We start from the raw sequence: 22,401 nt of genomic DNA on the forward strand, positions 1-22,401 counted from the left end.
ATTTAGCAGGGCTTGAAATTAGATCTACAACTAATTGAGCAAAAATGTAATTGCTCATGTCGTCTATTTTACTTCTGATAGTGTCATTTGAACTGATTGGTTTGTCGATGGGTACAAAGCCTTCAACAAATCTGGCTTTCTTCTCCTTGAACTCAGCAAGGGTTGTGTTTTTGTATTTCCCATCTCCATGCAGATTTATCAAGTCTTCCTTGAGTTGCGCCGATGCTAGACTAGAATTGCTCATAGGCAGTGCAAATAATGTATTGAGCACGCTGACTCGCACACGTTCCTTTATACAGGTGAATCCATATTGTACATATTCGTCAGACAATTTTATTTCTTTGCTCGACATAGTTATTATGAAAAGGGACTGTAAGATTAAAAGAAAACTAAAAATGACGTACAATCACTACAGGCACAAGTTGACTACTGAGCGAACCAAATTATCTGCAGCCCAGATAGCAAAGCTCAGCCATGTTGCCTGATCACCCGCAGCCAATAATGGATATTTCATGATGAAATGTAGATTTACAATTTTTCCTTTCTTTTCTCCCCTCCCCGCTCCCTACGCCAATTAATAGAGTGGTCTTCTGGCTCAAAACTAAGTACTTATTACTCAAGGACCTTTGAGTCCTTTACTTAAAGCCCCAGCTTAATAGAAATATAAGTTTATACCGTCATGTAATCGGGCTTGCTAGAATTTTCAAACTGATGTATTGTACCGACTGCTGGACAAGACAGGCAGATTTTGAAGAAAAAACCACGCAACCACTTATAGTCTATGACGTCACTATTGCTAGAATTTTCAATTTAATGTATCGTACCCGCTACTGGACAGGAAACCCAGATTTTGACAAAACACACAACCACTCATCTACTATGACGTCAATATTAAAAGTGTGGTGGAAGTCAAACTTATGTGGTACATGCGTTATGGTATAACCATGTATTTCTATTAACCTTGCCAGCCCCATAACACATCTTCTTCCTCTTATGTTTCTAATATAATATAGGAATGGTGTGGCGTAAAGATAGGAGGGGTTTAGGATCAGGATCCGAATCACCCATATACGATATAAGTTTACTTGTATTATCCGAAAAGATCCAAAACCCGAAAAAGGCTAGGGGTATTTGAACTTTTGCAGCTCCTAAAAAAGATTCAAGAGATTTTTCCTTATATTTAAAACCCTATAATATTGCTTTATACTTGATTCTAGTTATAAAAAAGAGATTATTTATATCGAACGTACACTGTATTTATTTTGATTAGTGCTTGGTGCTTGAAGAATCCACACTGATCTCAGTTTTTCTTTCAGTTGTCTGAATTCTGAAATATCTGGGATTATAGTATATTGGGACTATTTTTAGGCTGAAAAAGGACACTCTTCTTTAGACCCTTATAAATATTCATCATTCATAATTATAAGGAATATTAAAGCTTATATTATAAAAATAAAAAAATTTAATTTATAAAAAAATATGGATCTCCAACAATTTATATTCGATTTTGTATTTTTTAAGTGATCCCATTCCTTATAAGAATGTACTAGCAAATGGGTACCATGATCATAATATTGTTTATGATTTCAATGTCAATTTCAAGATGCATGCCCCGTAAAAAATAATTATAAGTAATATTATTATTATATATAATATTCTGGTTCTTGAACTGCTAGAACCAGAACCGACAAAGTCGAACCAAAACCGCAATATATCCTCCATTAATTTCATGATGGTTCCTCCGGAAGGGATAGGTTTGCCCGTGTATTTCTCCATAAATTTTTTGAACGTAGATGATTAGCAATGGATAAGGGTATATTACATGTAATAAGCATCTTTGTGATATCAAAGTTAAAGTCTGACTTGATGTATTCATCATTAACTTGATTTTATAGATGAATCTTGTTATGAGATGAGGATATTGAGTGGTGTGTAATTCTAGACAGGGGACTAAAGGCACATTTATATCGACAAATCCGACACACCATCTGTTTTTCATCCGGTAAGTATTTTCCAAATTCCTAGGCCTCCATTTTCAGATATCCAGACAGATGGCGACGTTATTTTTTGCATTTTATTCAGTTCTCTATCGACTATCCCCATCTAATATTATTATATTAATATTGAATAATAAAGGCGGGAATGATAACGTTCATGATTGATAGAAGAAGATGTATATTATTTAATCAATGATGCCATAAGTATTTCTTCTCTTCTCCTCGCACGCTTTTCTATTCTTACCAAAATTATCACCCTTAGTAATATCCAATGCTTCAATAGAATGTTCATTTGAATTGCTGTAATAAGTGTCATTTGAATTGCAACAATCCAAGACAAATTAACTGGCTAATACAATCTTCCCTTCACTTCTTATTTTTAATAGTAGATAGAGTTATAAGAAAACAAAAACTGTTGCTAGGCAGCAAAAACAGAGGGGGGAGATAGGTTTCTTTTTGTATATATAAGATTTTTTGGAAGACAAACAAAATATTGCCATCATATTTCTAAGGTTCAAACAAAACCTATTCTGGGGACAGGGTTGTAGCCCTTCCCTTTCAAATGAAGTGAGCAGGCTTGCAATTCCTATATGGTTCCTTTGTTTCGTTATATGAAGTAATTTTTAATGACAACAAATAATATAGATACACTATTGATAGAAGGGATTAAAGTATTAGTAGCAATCATTATTATTCTTCATAAACTCAATGCTTACCTATTTTAAAAAAACAACTACTGGTAGTCATTTTACATAAAAAAATAATATCTAAGCGAGAGAAACTCCTAGATTGAAACTAATACAAGGGGGTGAAGGAGGAATAACTAAAATAATTTTGCACTTTTTTTGTGAAAACAGTTCGTGTGATAAACATTAGTCATCAAATTAATTACTTTTAAGAACACAAACATGGTTTGGATGGATCTTTTTCACGGAACATTCGGATTAATGGATTTGAGTCTACTCATATTTTCATTTATAATTCATAACTGTTTATGAAATTGGTATATCCATAATGTTCAGGGATCTCATCTCTTTAGAAAAGGTTCTTGTGCCTTACTCTGTGGATGCCGTTTCATTTAATGGATGTATAATTCAGATGTCATTTAACGTCCAAATCTGTTACTTCATTATTTATCCGTTTAAATACTCACCCGTCGCTCTAGATCGTGCATGGAATCATTATATACTGACAACTGCTAAGTAAAAGAAAATTCATACTTCAGATGACCAATTACACAAAAAACGGGCCAGCAAAAAAAAAAAACAAAAAAAACTCACAATTTACATCACTATTTATCGATCACTGAAACTACCTATGTATTCAAACCTGTCTATTCTATTTGGTCTTCTATTATAAGAAAACTCTTTCATCGATTTGAGTACTTACGTATCATTGATCAATAACTAAAATATATACATGGGCTTAAACTAGTTTTTACTGGAAAGGAAAGTGTACATCGGAGGGGATAATAGGAAAGAAACTGCTTCCTCAGTGCTCAGTGGTATTTTGAATTCTCTTTTTTTTAATGCGCTCCTCGCGGAAATAATATGTAGTTGATAATTGAATATAATAATAAAAAGTAACGATTTTAATTTTGAACAATGGTTCTTATTTGGAAAAGGCCATCGACGTCTTTGTACAAACTTATTTTTAGCGAATGAAAACTGAAATGACCAACTATTCAGTGGCTAACAAGGCTCTCAACCTGCTTCAGAGTCACTAACGGAACAAAGACTAAAGAATCTCAACGATAGAGAAAGAGTTGCGACCATTATTATGGATAAAGTATACCTACTGGTAAGCTGTAAGCTATATTTTTCATTTTAAAGAACAGTTTGTGAGTATATGTAAAGGAGGGAAATTTTAAAGTATGGAACATGGAAGAGATACACTAACCAAGACATTGCTTTGTGTCAAGAGCTTAATTAACAAATATGAAGACACTATAGGAATGGTACCTTTGACAAAATTAGGAAATAATTTTTTGGAAAATCATTCTACCAAGTTGTAGAAGCAATAACACCTGTTGGTTTTGAGCCAGTTGCATCACTGATGAATGGATATTCAGCAAACAGAAAATTCTACACTCAAGGGCTATGCAACAGCACATTGGATACCCATATATTGATAGTGTGACAAAGTTATTTCTGTTATTTGATTCAATGCAAATAGAACGCCTTCTTGGGGAAAAAGTTTGATGGGGAAGAAATTATTGCTGAATTTATCTATGTAACAAATTAATAAAATATCTAGCAAACAAAACCTGTAAAGTACTCAAAAAACAAACGTCCAGCTAGCAGGTGCCATGTTCCATGAAAGTACCATTTATGGCCTTGAATTTTATGCAAACAATGGTTATCCTGAATTCCAAACAAGGCGCTGGTGACATTTATTCAACGTTAAATTTTCAAATACATGGCTAAAAAAAAAAGATCCGAATAGTGAAAGCATAGCACCGTTTAATTTTGAAGAAATAAATGCTTTTTGCAAAAAAAATTATTCATGGGTTGGAGAATTTTGGATAAAGTAAAGAAGTTTAATTTTGAGAAGAGATGAGCTCTATGATAATAATTTGGTTTTGAAATATATATTTATTTAATGATAATTGATTGTATTATTTATCATTTCTTGATAAATGGTGAATTTAAGTTCGTAGCTTGTGGTCCAAAGATGGACAATTTGTCCTGTAACTAATTTAAATTTCATTATATTCATTTGTAGAAAAAATTAGTGATATTTGCACGTATTTATACTAATACGTAGGTTTATAAGTGTCCCCCCCCAAATGTACTGGTTACATTTTGGTTTAAGCCCATGTGTAATAGTCATTGCATTGCAGTACATAACAATGCCAATAATAAACACTGATATTTGAATTAAATCAAAGTAATATGTATTGAAAATCCCAAAAAATTGTTAAATTAGATATAATATAAGGTGTAAGGATCCCATACTCGTTGCAGAAAGAAAAAAGTTGGAGGTGTTTATAAATGTATAAGGATGTAGTAAAATATTTTTATACATTTTAGGTCTATATAAATAATAAAACAAGGCAATAGAGGAATACATTTTTTATAGATAATAAAATTTAACTCCTTCTTTTTGTTAACCCTATTTTGACAACTAGTACATAGTTTACGATTTCCTTAATATTAATGAAAAAGATTTTCAATTTTATAAACTTGGTGTTTTGAGAATTGTACCCCAAATGGGACAACATCAAAATTGTGACGTCACGTAAAAATCATTTTTACTACTACGACAGCTGACTGAGGGTATCTTCTGCCTAACCACTCTAACTATTATCTGTGTCAGGAATGAGAAACTGGGGCTCCACATGGCCCTTGACCTCACTCAGTGCAGTACATACAACTCAAAGAGAGAAACCCCGATGATAGTACTAAAAAATATTAGCCCTCCTTATCATGGTCGTTGCCCATCCCTGCTCAATGTATAAGAAATATAGAAAATTAAAGTATTTCGACGGCTAATGTCGGCCTCATGAAACTTCATCAGAAGATAATTAAAACATTAACAGTGACGTCAAAATACCTTAAATTAGTTTTGGCAATCCAGTTTTGAAGCACGTTATTACAGCTTTGGAACATTAAAAGTGGGGAAAAACATAGAAAACGTCATAGAAAATTATGATAAAATGAAATAAAAAGTTATACTGATTTGCATATCTTATTTACAAGCGCAATACACACCTATAGATTTGTAGATTTTAAGTATATTCTTGCATACTAGTTTCAAATATAGATTGCAATCTAAAGTGTGTACTTTATTTTATAAAGCCCTAGTCCTTGTTTTTATTCTTCTTGAGGAGATACCATTTTAACTTTCTCTAACATTGTATGGGGCTTCTCATGAAGGACGTAAAATAACCCTGATGGGAAGTTATAAGTGTAGCTTTTTGTTAGACTTGGAGTAGAATTGAGGATTAAATTCGTAGTAATTTCTACCTATGTGTGTGCGTATTTCATTCATCACACAGCCGCTCTCAGCTAATCTTATAAAACGTCATGGCTGCTTTCAAATCTTCAAATTGCCAGGCTTACCATTTTAATTTCCCGTTTTTTGTTTTACTACTATATACATATAGTAATTTTCATTATAATGCAAAATAATTCCTCCAATAAATATCATATAAAATTGAAACGTAATTATCCATGATTTTTGGAGCATTCTTAATTCTGATGTGAATGTGTTTACAAGACTTAATTTGAGTTCAACAAATCCATGCACATCAAATTAATAATGAGTAACATTAGACAAATTTATAGTTGATAAAAAATATATATATGATCTGGGGATGATGTGGAGATAACATGGAGGTGTATTTGCTATGCTTCTTGAACAATCCGCAAAAAATCCTGTGGCCTGAAGACATTTTGCCAAAAAAATCCTTTAAACATTGTGACGATAGTTTTTACATCAATTAAATTTATTTATACTCAACAAATATAACAATGAAAATTAACTATAATTACATTCACATAGTTGCAATTAGACTGAATAAACACAAATCATTCCAAAGAATTTTGTTAAAAATAAAAAATCTTAATGAACATTATAGTTCAAATTTTGTTATCTTTAAAAAAATTAACCAGTACATATTTATATGGATGAGTTAAGTTCCTTCGTAATTTTTTCGTACTTTAGTTTAAACTCAAGAAAATGGTTGAAAAAAGAACAAAAGACCTGAAAATTAACACTTTCCTGTTAATGCTTTTATTTTTGTATTATTTCTGAGTCAAATAGTTCTAATATTTGCTTATTTAAAAGTAAAAAACATAAATATTTCACTTACAAGTTTCTTCAAATCATTTTTTAAGAGATATTTTTATTTAAATGTATAAAAAATCGAGACATAACTAACTAAAAGTCTAAGTGAAATAATTAATAACTTATTACAATTATATATTATACGATTTTTAAGAAATACTACTGACGACAAATTAAGTATTAATCGTTAGAATAACTCATGAAATATAAAATTTCAATAAATTATTGGGTATTTTAGTATAAAAGTTGCGATAATACCACGCAACCTTTTGTAAGTTTTTTTATGATTTGAAAATATATTAAATAACTAAGTATTTATCATTTTTTTAATTATAAAGCAACTGTGATTAGGTTCAGAAATAGCTATAAAAATCATATATGCCACATTAGGGGCGGCCTTATCTCCCTAACATACAAGGTTACATTGTATTTTGTTGTAAGCTGTTCATTTATATGCTTCTTTTCTATCAATTCGTGTTAAAATGTGAATAATTTCCGGCAATGGTTGAACTGGGGACAATTGGCTAATATAGGTTAATATGGTTGCGATTTAAATTCGTGGCGTACATTATTATCATTGTGAGACAAAAAAAAATTGGGGGTAATATCATCGTGAAGCAACATCATTGTAAGCAATATAACTTTAATCCTAGTTAACATTATCGTGTGCAATTTCATTGCAATTATGTTATATTCTGGCAATCAAACTATTGAATTATAGAAAAAATCCCCAGCATCAAGGCACCCTGCTCAAAATAAGGCTCAGCCACGGGTTTTTATATTAGTTGAAATTGTAATTTCTACCGGCGTTAATGCAATTTAGATATATTTATTAAGGAAACAAAAGGTAATAAATGAAGGGATTATTCTCAGACACAATGTGCACATTTTACTCCATTGATTCCCTGAGGGCCGATTACATTATCAGCATTAGAGTTAATTAGGTGGAAATGGTTCCAAGGATGAAGATATAAAAGGGATTTGGCATCAAAGACAGGCAGTTCATCTGGACAATCCGTGGGCCAGAATGTATTTGGGATATTATAAGGGGTACTTGAGGGTCAAAGAAGCGACAGCGTTAGAATTTGACATACCTTCAGGACCAGCAGTTTACCTGTACAACTTGTGGGCTGGTGAGTATTACAGGATATTAAATGGGGTATTTCATGGGATGTTTCTTCCTAATTCAATAGTATTATTGTCAAATTGTTTTTAGGTATATCGTGGGGGGCATTGACTCTCACTTTTTAGAAAGCAATAACAATAAAAAGTTATTTCATTATGGTGTCAACAATATTTGGTGTTTACTATTTAAAACTATATCAACCAGTTCTGGGGCTACTGGACAGAGGGACTCCATTTGAGTATGAGTAATTTCAAAAATGAACTCTTCAGATTGTAATTATAAGAACTACTTCATGCATTCGAACAAATAAAAATCTGATGCTTCAGATTTCTGGATTTTTCTGACATATATGAATTTTGAATATTTATTTGTGCTAAAATATATATATAAACGTTTCACTTAGTTGGCAAAACACCGCCATGGAGTCAACAACAGAAGCTTTCAACCCAATTACATTTTCAGAGGCAGAACGTAGGTGCGTTGTTGTGTTGATTTTAGTGAACAATGATCTGGATCTTATCAATGTTGAAGTCTCAATAATTACGTTTGGCCTCCTCACTCCCTAATCTGAATCCAATGGACTATTTTGTCTGGATATAACTCAAGGTAGACTATATATAAAGGTGAGTCAGCAAGGAAATTCTACACATGTGTTTTTTTATTAAAAAAGATGAAGGAAAATTTAATGACGTCGTTCTTATTTCTTCTATTTTGGAGTAGCTCTTTTCTAGGGTGGTCCATATTAAATTTTGTTTAAACTTCTTTGAGTTTAGTAACTTGCACTTGATTTTGTACGGATACAATTCTCTTTCCGTCAAAGAAAGTTATTTTTACAATATTTTGCATTTGCGCTCCAAAAGCAAAAGCTCATTTGCTTCCTCACACTGGAATCCTTTTTCAAATTTGTAAACGTGAATCTGTGTGTTTTGCCTCTTGGTCAAAGACTCTTGTTGGTACTCAGTGATCCCGCTACAAATTTACAAAAGCCCTTTATTATCAGTCTCTATTTCCAAGTCCATACTGGTGTACTGGACCTTACTTGCTTCCAATAGTTGTTTCAGAAACTCTTTCCTTTCGCAAGTTTCCTTACGAACATCTCTGGAGGATTTTGGTTAGATGCAGACTGATTTGCAGGGATTACTTGATGATTTTGTAAACAAAAGTGCTTCCCTATGTATGTTTACAAGATTACAAAGCAATAAAAGAAAACTGATTATTGCTTTCAACATGACGACTCACCGGCACATACGGCAAAAAAATGAATTTCTTGTCGAAGGGCTTCTGGCCACTGCATAGCCTTGACCTGAATCCCCTTGAGTTTAGCATCTGATGGCAAATTGAAAACAATAATAATAATATTAGTCCAATTGGTTGAGGAAAGAGTGGCGATCAATGTCAACTCACTACGTTGTCAACGTGTTCTGGGATCGCATGGAGTGTGTGATTGAGGGCAAAGGTGCTCCAATTCATAAATGATATTCTCTAAAAAGTAATAAACAATTTCCAATGAAAAAAAAATTATATAGAATTTCATTTAAATCCACAAGGTGTAATAAATTGTTCAACGTTCATTATGTTCCAAGTCTTTCTGACGGCCCGCTACATACATATAAACATTCTTTTTACGTATGAATGGATAAAATTTTAAATTCATATTACATAAATAAATATATGAAATTAACCGTAAAAATCTTTCCTAAACCCCTAATCAATAACTTGTCAGCGTGACTGCATTGGGGATCACATTGTTTTATCATTTAACCGCAAAAAGACACTAGATTACACAATGAGCAAGGAACAAGTAACATCATCATGGATCATAAGGGAAACTCCACTAGAACTGGACATGATTGACTGTGAAATAAAACCTCAGATACTTCATTTGAGCTCTCATGGTTGGGTTTTTGTTTTATTTTTCTTGGGCGGTCAAGCAAGTTTGTAAAGCCCTTTGTAAATCTGTGTTTTTAAACCTTAAATAATTATTATCATAATTATTTAAAGTTCGTATTATGCTTTGTTCATTACTGTCTTGTCTTTAAAAAAAAGGACATTTACATTTAGTGTCACTGGGTGCCTTGACATTTCATACACTTTTGAAAGATGCCCTTACTGAAAAAAGTTTGTGAAACTCGGATTTAATGTGTTTCCAGTTTGGGAGTGAGAAAATCCGGCGTAGTAATTTTTGTGCTTCCAAAATTTAATAATCTTCCAAACAAGACTCATTAAAATCACATAATCTCTTTATTCTGTATAAATATAAGTTTGTTTATTGGATAAATAATCATACAAATAGCAGAGAAGGAGATTAATATTCAATCTGAACTAATTAGAGGGAGGTGAGAATTAAAAGAAGGGTTTCTTCAAGTAGTAATGATAAGTAACAGCCCCTCCAAAAATCCCAAATAACACCATAAAAATCCCAAGAGCAGCCATTGATCCTGTAAGAAGTATGTTTAATATAATAGTTATTATATATATATTTAGAGCGTTTTCATGAGACACCAGATTTGTTGATTTCAGACATTTTGGGGGCCTTTACAACCATTTTTTTAACACAATGAATACTTTTTTTTCATTAATATTAAGGAAAATAGTGAATTATTGCTCTATATATTGATGCCAGAATTGTAAAAACGCTCTATATGTCTAAAGATGGGTTACCACATATATCATGCGTATATAAGTGTATAATGTTGGAACGCAAAAACTTTGCATTTCATAATCTTCAAACCTCAACACTTTACACTGTCAAAAGACAGAGGCTCTATGATTTAAAGGGTTTAAAGTTTATGCCAATTTTAGTCATTTTTATACTTCCAAATTTAATTTATCAGGGTATTTCACTTTTAGAAGCAAAATAAATTTAAATCCCTAAAAATCTTTATTTTGAAAGGAAGGAAAGATGAGGTATGAAAAAAGAAAATTAAAGAAAAAAGAAAAAAATGGAAAATTCCTAGAAATTAAAGATGTGTACATTAAATATGATAGACGTTATTCCAACCTATAAAAAAAATTTAAAAGTATTTTTCTAAAGCTACCCTATGGAGCATAGAATAGAATAACACATAGAAAAAAAATTCCTTTCTGAAAATGTTGAAAAATGGAATGCGCGCCATAGGGAGATCATCCAAATTTCCATTGGCCAGTTTTAGAAAAAAACTTTGTTAACACTATTTATAGTTTTAAAAAATGTCTATCATAATTATTTAATGCAAAACAACTAAAAATGTCCTTTGAGTATATATACATATATATAAACTAAGTTTAGAGTGTTTGGCCTTTTTGTCATGTTTTGATTGAAATGTGCCTCCTAAATATGACTACGTTTTGCATGAGTTATTTTTTGATAACATAGTAGAATTTTTCCCCAGTACGAGTAATCGAAATTCGAAAAAAGTTGAAAATCAAACAAACCTCTCTAATGTACATTGTACACGCATGATAAATGTTGTAATTTGCCTAAAGAATAGATGATAATTACATACCTGGAGAATATTTTGTACTATATTGAGGATGATGAGACAAATCCCGAGTTGTCTCTTGGAAGGAATTATAAATGGCGCAGGATTCCACGTACTTCTGCAAAAGGAAAAACAACATTTTATTCAGACATTATATTTTTATATCCAAGGATACAACTAATACGTACTCCCCCTTCGGCAAGGAAATGAAACTTTAGTCCTGTTTGTAAAGCATTTTCTAAATTCACAAGAGCTTTGTTAAGTGGAAGTTTTGCTCCAGGAGAAACACTTTTTGATGTATTCAAGGCATTGTGAACATCCAGGAGAGTAAATATAAAATGAAGCGCCTCATTTTCTTCATCCAAACGGAGGATCTGATCGGGGGGGGAAATATATATATTTTTCAGTATAAATTCATATTATGTTCCTTTTATTATAGCTACTTGGATATTTTGAACACGAATCGGTGATATTTGAGCGGCTTGAGCCAAGGAGCGTCTCACAGTTTCTTTCACAAAATGCATTTCATTGTAAATATGCATACTATGTGTCCAATGGGTGGCGAGAATTCGATGTGTAACTTTCTCTGGGGGGAAGCATTGAGTGATATCCGTGGGAAAGTCAAACTTTGGGTTGGATTGATATCCAAATATATTGAGTTCTCTCCGTTTCAATCTATTATGATATCCGCTAGAATGACTCTAAGAACATTGATGCTTTAGGTTAGATTCTAAGATAGTTTTTTATTTAAAATCAAATTATATACATATTTTGGATATGTGAGTATTCGAATAGGAGTTGGACGACCTTTAGCTGTTACATCAAAATAGGTGGAAACAACTTGTCCACCATTTTCATTTTTACCATTCTTCTTAAGCATAAGATATGCAAAGATATCCAGGCCTCTTTCCTTTTGCTAAAGACAAGATTCACCATATAGAGAAAAACTTAGAGGAAAGTAAAACTTTACCCAATAAATAACAGAATGGGGCTTATCAGCCCCCCAGAATTCACCTGGTGTCATCATTTGAATGTGACCATGTTCATCAGACTCAACGTCATCAAAATATTCATTCAAATTGATATCAGACACACTACAATTTCCAATGTCCAAATTGGTTTTGAATAACAGTTCTAAAGTCAATACATGCAAAAAGTTTTTTGTGAGAAAACCCGGATTGTATGTATTGTATACGATTTATCTTACCTGACTCAAAATCCAAAACATCTCGAACAGATTGACCACCTTGTTGAAAAGGATTTTTACTTGAAAAATCCGCCATCTTATATTCATGAACACTGACATGATCAATAAAGTCGTAGTATTCCTAGATCAAGGATTAGAAGCGCAATTATAAGTATATTTTATGCATGTCTACAAAACTATATTCAAATGTGACTAACTGTTGTTGGAATTATAAATTTCCTCTCTGAATAGTTTACTCTCTTGTGAAAAATAAATTCTCCATTGTAAGTAAAGCGATCATCGTGAACTAAGAAAATAATTTTGAACTTATAATGCATTAATAGTGATATATGTAGTGATTGGGCACCCAAAATTTGCAGGAGCATTACTCATTAGTCGATTCCATAAAATCACATTTTTTTGTAATTACGTCATGCTACTGCAAGTTGTGGGTCCTTACTCTAGATCATTTTGTCAAAAACTAAAATAGTATCAAGACCAACTTGGAGCGGGCTGTGTTTCTCCTTTCATGTTTTCACACCATAGATCCGGAATAGGCTCAAAGATCCGATCATGCGTTGCTTCATAGTAGTCTATGTAAGTCATATAGATATTTGCCTTTTTATCATCAATCTTTCCCAAAATAGTAGCTAATACTGGAACAGAACGATCTCTACCAGCACTTCCATGCCATTTTTCTGGTTCTAAAGATAAGAAGCCTCACTTAAAAATAAAATTGTTATCTTTCAATTAGCTCACCTGACCAATAGACTGTCAGGTTTGAGTCTACATGATAATCTCCAAAATTTTCCTTGAGTACTTTAGTGTATTTTTTACAAGGAATGCCATTTACAACTTCACTTCCAAGTTCTAAAAACTCACCCTTACCAAAATACAGCCAACTATTAATACTCGGCTTTGCTAAAAGCAAAAAAGTTTACGTCATTTTTGCTTTTATTTAAAATAGTATATTTAATCATTTTGAACGTAAAAGGCACAAAGATAATTTGAGCGATTTGGAGTTTAGAAAAAAGTCTCCTTTTTAGAATGTTAAGTAAATTCTTGTATATAATTATTCATCTAGGTTTAATTTCTTTGGAATAGGAATTTCATGAAATGAAAGGTCATATCATCTTAATTTCATACAATGCACGAGCATTAAATAAATACATACTTTTGATATATAAAACATGGTGTTAAAATCAAACAGACTTTTTTTTTTCAAAAATCTGAGGCCATATTTTTTGGCCCACTTGCTCGTAAATTAGCTTGAATTGTACATATGAGGGTTAAAAAAGAGCTCCTTTGATGTATCAGCTTCAATCATCAATTACGCCCTTTGCGAGTTAGTCATTATTTTCTCTGATGGAGGCAATCAGAGACTCCTGTATGGGATGAGATGTTCGATTTGTTTAAGATTCAATGGACCCCCAGACAAAATAATCAAATCAGATTAAGATCTAGACTGCTGGGAGGCTATATTTCCTTCCCAATGAAGTCATAGAAGTAATCACATAGCCACATCAGCGACCTGTCCCAGACATAACAAAGTGCTAAGTCTTGTAGCCTGACCCAAGGCCAATCACCACCGATTTCCAGATTCCGAGGCAGCACAATTGTCTCAATCGCCTTCAGATATATATCTTGTTTGACCTTCAGACTTGTCCTGACTTTTCTGATCGACTTTTTACGGTCCATGACGGATCTGGAATCATCAGTCTCCATAAGAGCCTTACTAATCGTTTCTCACTCCGGATTGGGAGATCAATAGTGTTGTGTCGGCACTAATTTTGGGTAAGTCAAGCCACACTTGTCGGTCCTTAAAGAAGGTAAATTGATCTCTCGTGACATTATTGAGAAGGGGTTTTCCTTTTTTCAATTATTCCGTTTTATAATAGAAAAAATTATATAACTAAGTAAAACTATAATATGTTTATATGCTTAATAAACCATCAACATTTGTAGGAAAAAATGCAAGGACCGACAGGACCAGTAATAAGAGTGGAATAGACTGAATAAATAAGGACCAACATAAAACAGGAGAGCCAGTCACATTTGAGACCTCCGGATTTGAAATTTTCATTCTCTTATGGATAAAAATCATCGACAGGATGCAACGCCATTAATCATCTATAAATTTAATATTATTTAGAATGTACTTAAAATATTTTGCTACCCTGATTTTACTTTTCACATTAGTTCAAAGCTCAAAGTTAAATATATAAATGTATATGGTTCTCTTACTTTTTTTTAGGTCTGTAAATCCCAGGATAATCATTTCGTAGGGAGTGTCCAATTTTGGATCAGATTTGCAATCAATTTCTAAAGGAGAGTTTAGATAGAAACATATTTGTATCTTTAAAAGCAGTACTTCCCAACCGTGGCTCCACAAGAGATTATGTGAATAAAAAATGAAACACTTTTGATAAAAAAAAGTGTTTCAATATACAAAAATGCCATAAAGCTCTGAAGTGAAGAAAAGATTGGGAATAACTGCTTCAAAGGAATTGAAATTACTCGATTCTTCTGAATTTGGAATACCAACTCTCTCAATAACTAAGTAATTGTCTGCTACACTCAATTCTGGATACCATATCAAACGTTTCCCTCCTTCTATATGCATGATCTCTGAAACATCGAGAATAATATGTAGGAAAGAACTAAACATTGATGATTTTACACTTACCCCTTGACCAATGGATCTCAGAGCGATTTTTTATGCTATCCGCATTTTCTACAACATACAAGGAAAATCCTTCTACTTTTGAACTTGTTTTCTTTTTGAAAAACTCTCCTTCAAAAGTATATTGTATTTCTGCAGTGTATGAATCTGGAGGTGTTGGAGGAAAGTCATTCTGAGCTGATGAGTTTTGAAGGAAATAGAGGAACAGGAGTAAAAGTAGTGGTCTCTCCATCATAAATACTTTGAATGAGTTAAATATATGTATCAAACAGCAATCTCTTGATTAAAGCAAAACTACAAACGCCTCTATATTTATCATACGGTTGATTAATTAATTATTTATCTAATACGTCAAAAACCATAACTCCTGATAAGGGAGCTTCAAATTGTAAAATAGGTAGATATATACATATTTACCTCCATAATTTTATTTATTGTTAAATATCTACGTCTCTATTTATAGATTTTCAATAAGCAAAGGTAGCCGAGTGACTCTGTAGCAAAGAGAACAAAAGGGGAGGGGGTGAAAGGCGGGTCAGCATATGACTCTTTCCTTCTTTTTCTTTTCAAATGTAGCTGAAGGATATATAAATGAGAGACCCATGTCCAATGAGCATCAGTTAGTTGGTATTTACTCCCAAGAAAATGAGATCTTTCTTCGTTGTGTTTGCATCCCTTCTCATTGCTTCCATCCAGTCCAAACCCTTTTTAAAAAAGGGATCGACTACTTCCTTTAGCGGAGGCCTTACATCCTTTAAAGAGTCCCTCTCCTCTGTTCTCAATGCTGGTGCTTCAAAAATTAACCCTTCCATTGAAACTGGAGTTGAGGAAGTCAAAGATCCTCAAACAACTGCAGCTCCTGTAGAAAAACCTGTGGATGTTGAGATTCCTGAAATAGAGGTGGAGACCATTGATACCAATCCTGGTGTCATAGACATTGAAAAAGAGGATTCCTACATTTATGACCAAGTCATTGTGGATTTCCACAACGATAAATTTGTCACTGTTAAACGTAAAGACATTGGTATAGAGGAAAAAGAGAAAGTTGGAAGAGAAGTTGATGAAGAAGTAGCAAAGGATCAAGAGAATACGATCACAATTTCAAAAGCTATTTTTGCCGATGCCATCAATAACTTTATCAGCACTCTTTTCACCGCCAAATCCCAAATCCATAAAGCTACGAGTGCAAAGTTTGTGAGCAAGGGCACAAGTTACTCAGAAACGCTGGAAACACCTGGAAAGGAGACTCGTTCTCTCCTTAAAGCTGGAAAATCAATTCAACGAAATGATGCTGCGGATCGTGTGATTGAGGAGTTTACAAAGGAAATCCAAAGAAAAGGATCCAAGAAATTCATATTTGATGCCACTGACATTTTAGAAGGCGTTGAGGATAATGTAGATGAAGATTATGAAACTGATGCTTAATAGTATTATTAATTATAATTTACACTTGTAGCTTATCTTTAAATTTGTGTCATGAATTAAAATTATTTATTTGTACATTTTTTGTCCCTATTCCATCCATTGGATGAAGTGAAAAATAAAAGTAATACGTTGAATAGAAGTAAGTAAATGAAATTTGCATTCAAACTTTTTGTCATATTTGAAAGGAACATAAAATCATCAAATTTAACAAAATTTAGAATTCGGCTTTGTCAAAGTAATTTGAGCATAAAGAACATAATCTATTTCCTACTAAAATTTCACTTTTGAGTTTATTTAGTAATTTTCACAGTAAAAAGTATGTTTAGAATGAAAATCAAGTTAAAATAGTATCATTACATGTCCATTTTTAGTAAAAAAAAATTAACAATTCATAGGTGACATGCATAAGGGAAATAACAATCACTTTTACGTCAATTTGTATTCACGATTATCGTAAAAAATGAACTTCATTAGTAAGAAATATTAAAAAATAGATCCAAATCTGTCATGAATAAAACTTTAAACATGTGTTATATCAACTCAAAAGCAAGTTAGAATGATTTGCTTGAGTATTGATTGTGGATTACGTTTGTATTCTTCAACAAATTATAGTCTTTTTCTATTCAACAATTATACTAATTAACTCTTTGCGGGTGCCACAAATTGAAATTAAGATAAACTTTTTTGTGAGTGTAAATTTATCATAATGCCAAACATTTAAGGTTTGGGGAAATAAATTATAGATTTTTTTATTATATAAAATCTTCAATTGAACTTCTCAATGAGTAGTAGATCCAGGGTTTTCGATGTTGTTATTTCATTCCAAATATTTTTTTAAGGTTTTAAATCTTCAATTACTTTTAAACAAAAATATATTTGTGGAGACGATTCTCCTTGCTCGAACATTTCATCCGAAAAAGATATGCCAAGCCCGGACGAAGATAATTTTCATCAGAGAAAATTTATTTTCTTATAAAACAAAGGGATTCCTCCAAAAAGGAGACAACTGCTTCCTTTGCTCCAATAGAATCGATAGATTTATGGACCTGATGTGAAGGTATTTTCTTCTTAGCTTAGCTGGTGGAAAGTTTCCCACACTTCTTTTTGGTAGTACAAAGAATGACTTCGAAAGAAAGGAGACTACTAACACCCTTCCTTCCTCAACTTAATAGTATTCATCTTCCTCAGGGATCTCCTCATAGGAGTCATACTCCTCCTAAATATGAAAACGAGATTGTTCTTCAACTAGGTATCCGACAGTCGCCAGATCAGTATTACAATTAGGTTGCAAACTATTACATTCCAAATTAGTCTTAGCGTGATCAAAAAGCTCGCCAAGGTACCTTAAAGGACAGATGTAGAGCTGACAGACTCAACAACCCATTATCAAAAGACTCCTACAGATTAATATAAACATCTGACATAATTAATTTCTAACTTAAAAGTAAAACAATCAACTTAACTTTACCGGATAAATATTTATAAAGACAAGAATATAAATAAACACTTGTTATCCTTTTCTGGTATAAATAAATGAATGACGTCGTAGGAAAAGCTACTACATCTTCCGAAAAAGTATGAAAAATACTGACCATACTATTTCTTTAGGGTAATGGTAGTGTTTTGTTATTTGGTTTAAAACTTTAGTCCGAACTAGCTCTAGATCTTCTTTTCATAGTAAGTTGTACCAATCAGATCTCTGGATTTGTCAGTTTTTCATTTTTGTTTTTATCCTCTTTTATTCGGCCTAAAGGGCTCTAGGGAAAGAGCGGCGTCATGGGAAAAATACACCATTCAATCCCAAAGACAGGGAAGAATATGTTCCTAACGTAGTCACCCTTATTCTTCTCTTTTCACTAGGGGGATACTCACTCCTTCACTTCCTCCTAGAGGAACATATAGCAGCTTCTAATTTTAAATCGATCAGAATGGAGAACTACTAAACCCTACCTTCCTTGCCTCGAGGGTCCACTCTTTGTCTAGAGTCTTTTAATTAAATATGCACGTGTCGTTTCTTCTTTGTTTTTGTATGTTTTTTTGTTTGCTTTTTTAAAACCAGAACATGATAATAATGTTTCCTTTGTTTTATAAATTTATTGTTTATTTTTAAACAAATATATTATAAAAACATAACAACAAAAAATGAGTATTAAAAAAATGAAGTATCTAGAAGCGGAATAAAAAATCTTGATAAACTAAAAAAAACTTCAATAAGGAATTTAGTAGGTATGAAAGTTTTTTTTGGAGGAGGGAAGCAATTCATTTTTGAGTTACTTCCCAGTGGCACTGGAAACATAGGGGCCATTGTGTGCCCTCCTCTTTTGAAGAATATACCTTTCTTCTAAAAAAATTGTTAATTGACAAATTCGTTATTTATAAAGGAAAACCTTTTGTGGAATTTGAATATGATAAAAGTAAATACATTCTGTCAAAGTTGTCAAAAAACAACAACAAAAAAACCACTCACTGCCCCTTCCCAAAGAATCATGATAGTCTCATCCATGAGCCCCTACATATGAGCCGGATGACGTCCCCATTGATTATATTGTTCCCAACACTTTATTCCCAAATACATTGCAGTGCCGGTGGGGTTTATCCTACCAGACCTCCTCTAGCTACAGATATTAACAACGACGTTAAACATTGACCTCAACTGACTAGTGTAATCAGATATACGATACCGAATCACATTAAGGGTATAGTCCCAGGAGCAAACTACCAAGTTTGCGACTTTTAGAGAAAAAGCAGCATATATCGCAGGTGCAGATATAATTATTGCTCTCATTTTTTCACAATGAGAGCTTTGAGACTTAATAAATCAAAATGTATTCCTCAACTTTCTGGGCACGATTTTCTTGATAAAACAACAAATAAAGTTATAACTTTTATTTCCCTATTGGTATGCTCTTTTAAAAAAAAACCACCCGTGCATTATTACTGAAAATAAAAAACATGAGAATAGATAATATACGGGTAAGACAAGCTTAAAATAAAATATCATCATAGTGATAATTCTGTTTGGATCAGCAGATTCCAATAAGATTGCGTCTGGCAATTAAGAGCATTGAACTTTGCTGTGTTTAATACAAAGGTTTTTATTGCAAAGAGATTTACAGAGTAGGATCATATACATTGGGAGGGGAGCTTGCTTTTTCTGAAAAAAATTCAAAAACCGAAATTTTTACATCGTTCAAAAGAAAAAAATTACCCATTTTTTCTCATAAATTTTTTTATCCAAATCGATCATTTTCTCTGAGACAGAAACGCCTTGAGTGGAAAGAATATACAGCCCCTCCAGCCCACCCCCTGTGGACATCCCAGAGAGGAGACATAAGAGTGATATTTACTGTATGCCGCGTTTAACATCGGGATCCCCAAAATCGACGGATTTGATACAGCGGTCCATCTTGTGCTCTACTGGCCAAACAGATCATTCCAGTTTCTAAGAGCTCTGAAGCACATTGTCAAAATCTTCAAGGAGAACCGTGTTTGTCAGCCAAAATAATGAAATGTTTGTCTAATTTTAGTGAAAGATCTTAGCTAGGAGGTTTAATTTTAAGCTAAAATGTTTATTTATGTTAAAATAACAAAAATCCTCCTTACAATCCATATTAAATAATTTTTTATGTATTGTGTATATCTACATTATATGAATAAATATAAATATATACAGGGTGCGTGGACAAAATCTGCCGCTTCAAAACAACAACAACTACAAGCTTATTTTATAATATTTATTGATAAAATAAAAAGGAATATCTTTATTAGGATATAGAGCAGCTATCTATTCAATGTAGCCACCGTTTGAGGCCAAACCCCGCTCAATGCAGCTACGAACCCGAGAACAGGCATTTTGGATCTGCGCTGCTTCTATCTCACTGAATTTATCCTTGATGCAGATGATGAGAGACTGGTTGGTGTTATGGGAGGAGCGGTTGGTCATGTTCTCCACGTAGGACCAGACAAAGTAGTCCAACGGTTTCAAATTCGGGGATGAGGGAGGCCAAGAGGAGAAGGGTACGAACGAAAAAGCATTGCTTTTCAGCCATTCTTGCGTTCGTTTAGTTTTGTGGGCCGGAGCCGAGTCCTGATGCCACATCCACGGCCTGTTGCTGACAACAGACTTGATCCACGACCACACAACGTCCTTCATGACATGACCTCACTTGACACGACCTCAAAGACCATGACAGTGGCCGGACAATCCTGGTGCTCTTCTCCTCCTTCTTCTTCCTGTCAACAACGTCCATCGGGTCCGATGACTCCTCAGCTGCTTCCAGAGACTTCTGACCGTTCTAACTGGCATTGACATAAGGCCAAAGATGTCAGCATTGCTTAATTTCATGTGATCACTAAGCATAATCTGAATAGCAGCGCACCTCTCATTGAGCATAATGACTTTTCTTGGGCACTTAAAATGATACTATCGCTACAAGTGGTGGACAATAACTGAAGCCTATGACCCGGGAAAAATTGTAACACCAAAAACAGACGGATCAGACATCAGCAGATGGAGTAATGTCGTCTTTTGTCCATGCACACTGTACATATATTTCTCATTTTTTGTTTCCAGGGAAATGAGAAATCTTATTACATACTGTGTGAAAACTTAAAACTTACACACAAGTATTATATTGATTTGAGAGGTTCTGTGTGATGAAATTAGGACTGTCTGATATGTATGGTAGCCATGTATCTCAACACCTACTGCTTTTTTTTTTAAACCAGACGAAAAATGTCATCGAAGCGATATTCAAGGCTTAGGACATCAACTCTTCTTCTTTACAGATCACACCGCAATAGAGATGGTCCGACTGACGACGGGAATGTCTTGTAAGAACATCTACAACGTTAAGAAAACGCTATACCACAAGATGCAGATGTCCTCAAAGACGCCATCAAAAATTACTCAAACAAGGGTTACAGGCTCACAACAGCCATGTACATCGACATATTCAATACCAACTTGCTCCCCTGGTTGAAGGAAAGTTTTCCCGACGACAATGTTGTCTTTCAAGATGATGGGGCCCCACTCACACTCAACAACATCACTTTCTGTGGCCAGAAAATGTGGCCAACATACAATCTGGATGACTTTTCTTTTTGGAGAATTTGACATTTTCTATACATCAGAAAAAAGATTTTTTTTAAATGTATAATGAAAGAATGGTAGGCTATTTATTGTCGTTCTTCTTTCCAATTGTGGAGATTCAATTTCCACCCGGTACAAACTACAAAGTCCAAAAAAGTTATAAAAATGATAAAAATAGAATAAAAAGAACAGGTGATTTATAACCTATTTAGAGATTTTTTTACTAATTGTTGTATTTTTTTTTTAAATGCATGTATTTATAATAAGAACCCTAACAATCTATTTTTATGTACAGGTTTATTTTATACAAAGAAACTTTTAAAAAAAATGTTTTGTTCAGGATATTCTAAAATATCCTGGTTATATTATTCTAAATAAAAAGTAAGAAACTCCCACATAAAAATAAATTGAATTTGTTATTTTTGGACCAAATCAAAAAATAAATTCAACTCCAAAAATATATATATCGTGTATAATTTACTAATATAGGTGTGTTATGAGAACAGGCTGATTTTACAGGGAACAGGGCCTAGCACAAAGATTAAATGTACATTGTGCAATTTTAATTTAATTTCGAATTTTGTTTTACTTAGAAAATAAATTTATAATCTTATAAAGAAAATAAGGTACTCAGTTTTTA

The 22,401-nt window shown here is 33.0% G+C and overlaps 1 protein-coding gene across 1 annotated transcript; it reads right to left on the minus strand.

Annotated features, from left to right (window-relative positions):
• Nucleotides 1-10,136: 10,136 nt before the first annotated feature.
• Nucleotides 10,137-15,577, minus strand: LOC121131858 (uncharacterized). The gene is made up of 13 exons (XM_040727250.2): nt 15,248-15,577; nt 15,079-15,189; nt 14,806-14,883; nt 13,321-13,482; nt 13,065-13,265; nt 12,780-12,868; nt 12,583-12,703; nt 12,346-12,509; nt 12,142-12,291; nt 11,819-12,076; nt 11,564-11,749; nt 11,400-11,493; nt 10,137-10,352 (listed from the first exon to the last, which is right to left on the minus strand). Exons 1-13 carry the CDS (start codon nt 15,477-15,479, stop codon nt 10,258-10,260), a joined length of 1,941 nt encoding a protein of 646 aa, XP_040583184.1. The 5' UTR covers nt 15,480-15,577; the 3' UTR covers nt 10,137-10,257.
• Between the last annotated feature and the right edge of the window lie 6,824 nt (nt 15,578-22,401).

This window comes from Lepeophtheirus salmonis, chromosome 1, assembly GCF_016086655.4.
Source record: "Lepeophtheirus salmonis chromosome 1, UVic_Lsal_1.4, whole genome shotgun sequence".
NCBI lineage: Eukaryota > Metazoa > Arthropoda > Copepoda > Siphonostomatoida > Caligidae > Lepeophtheirus > Lepeophtheirus salmonis.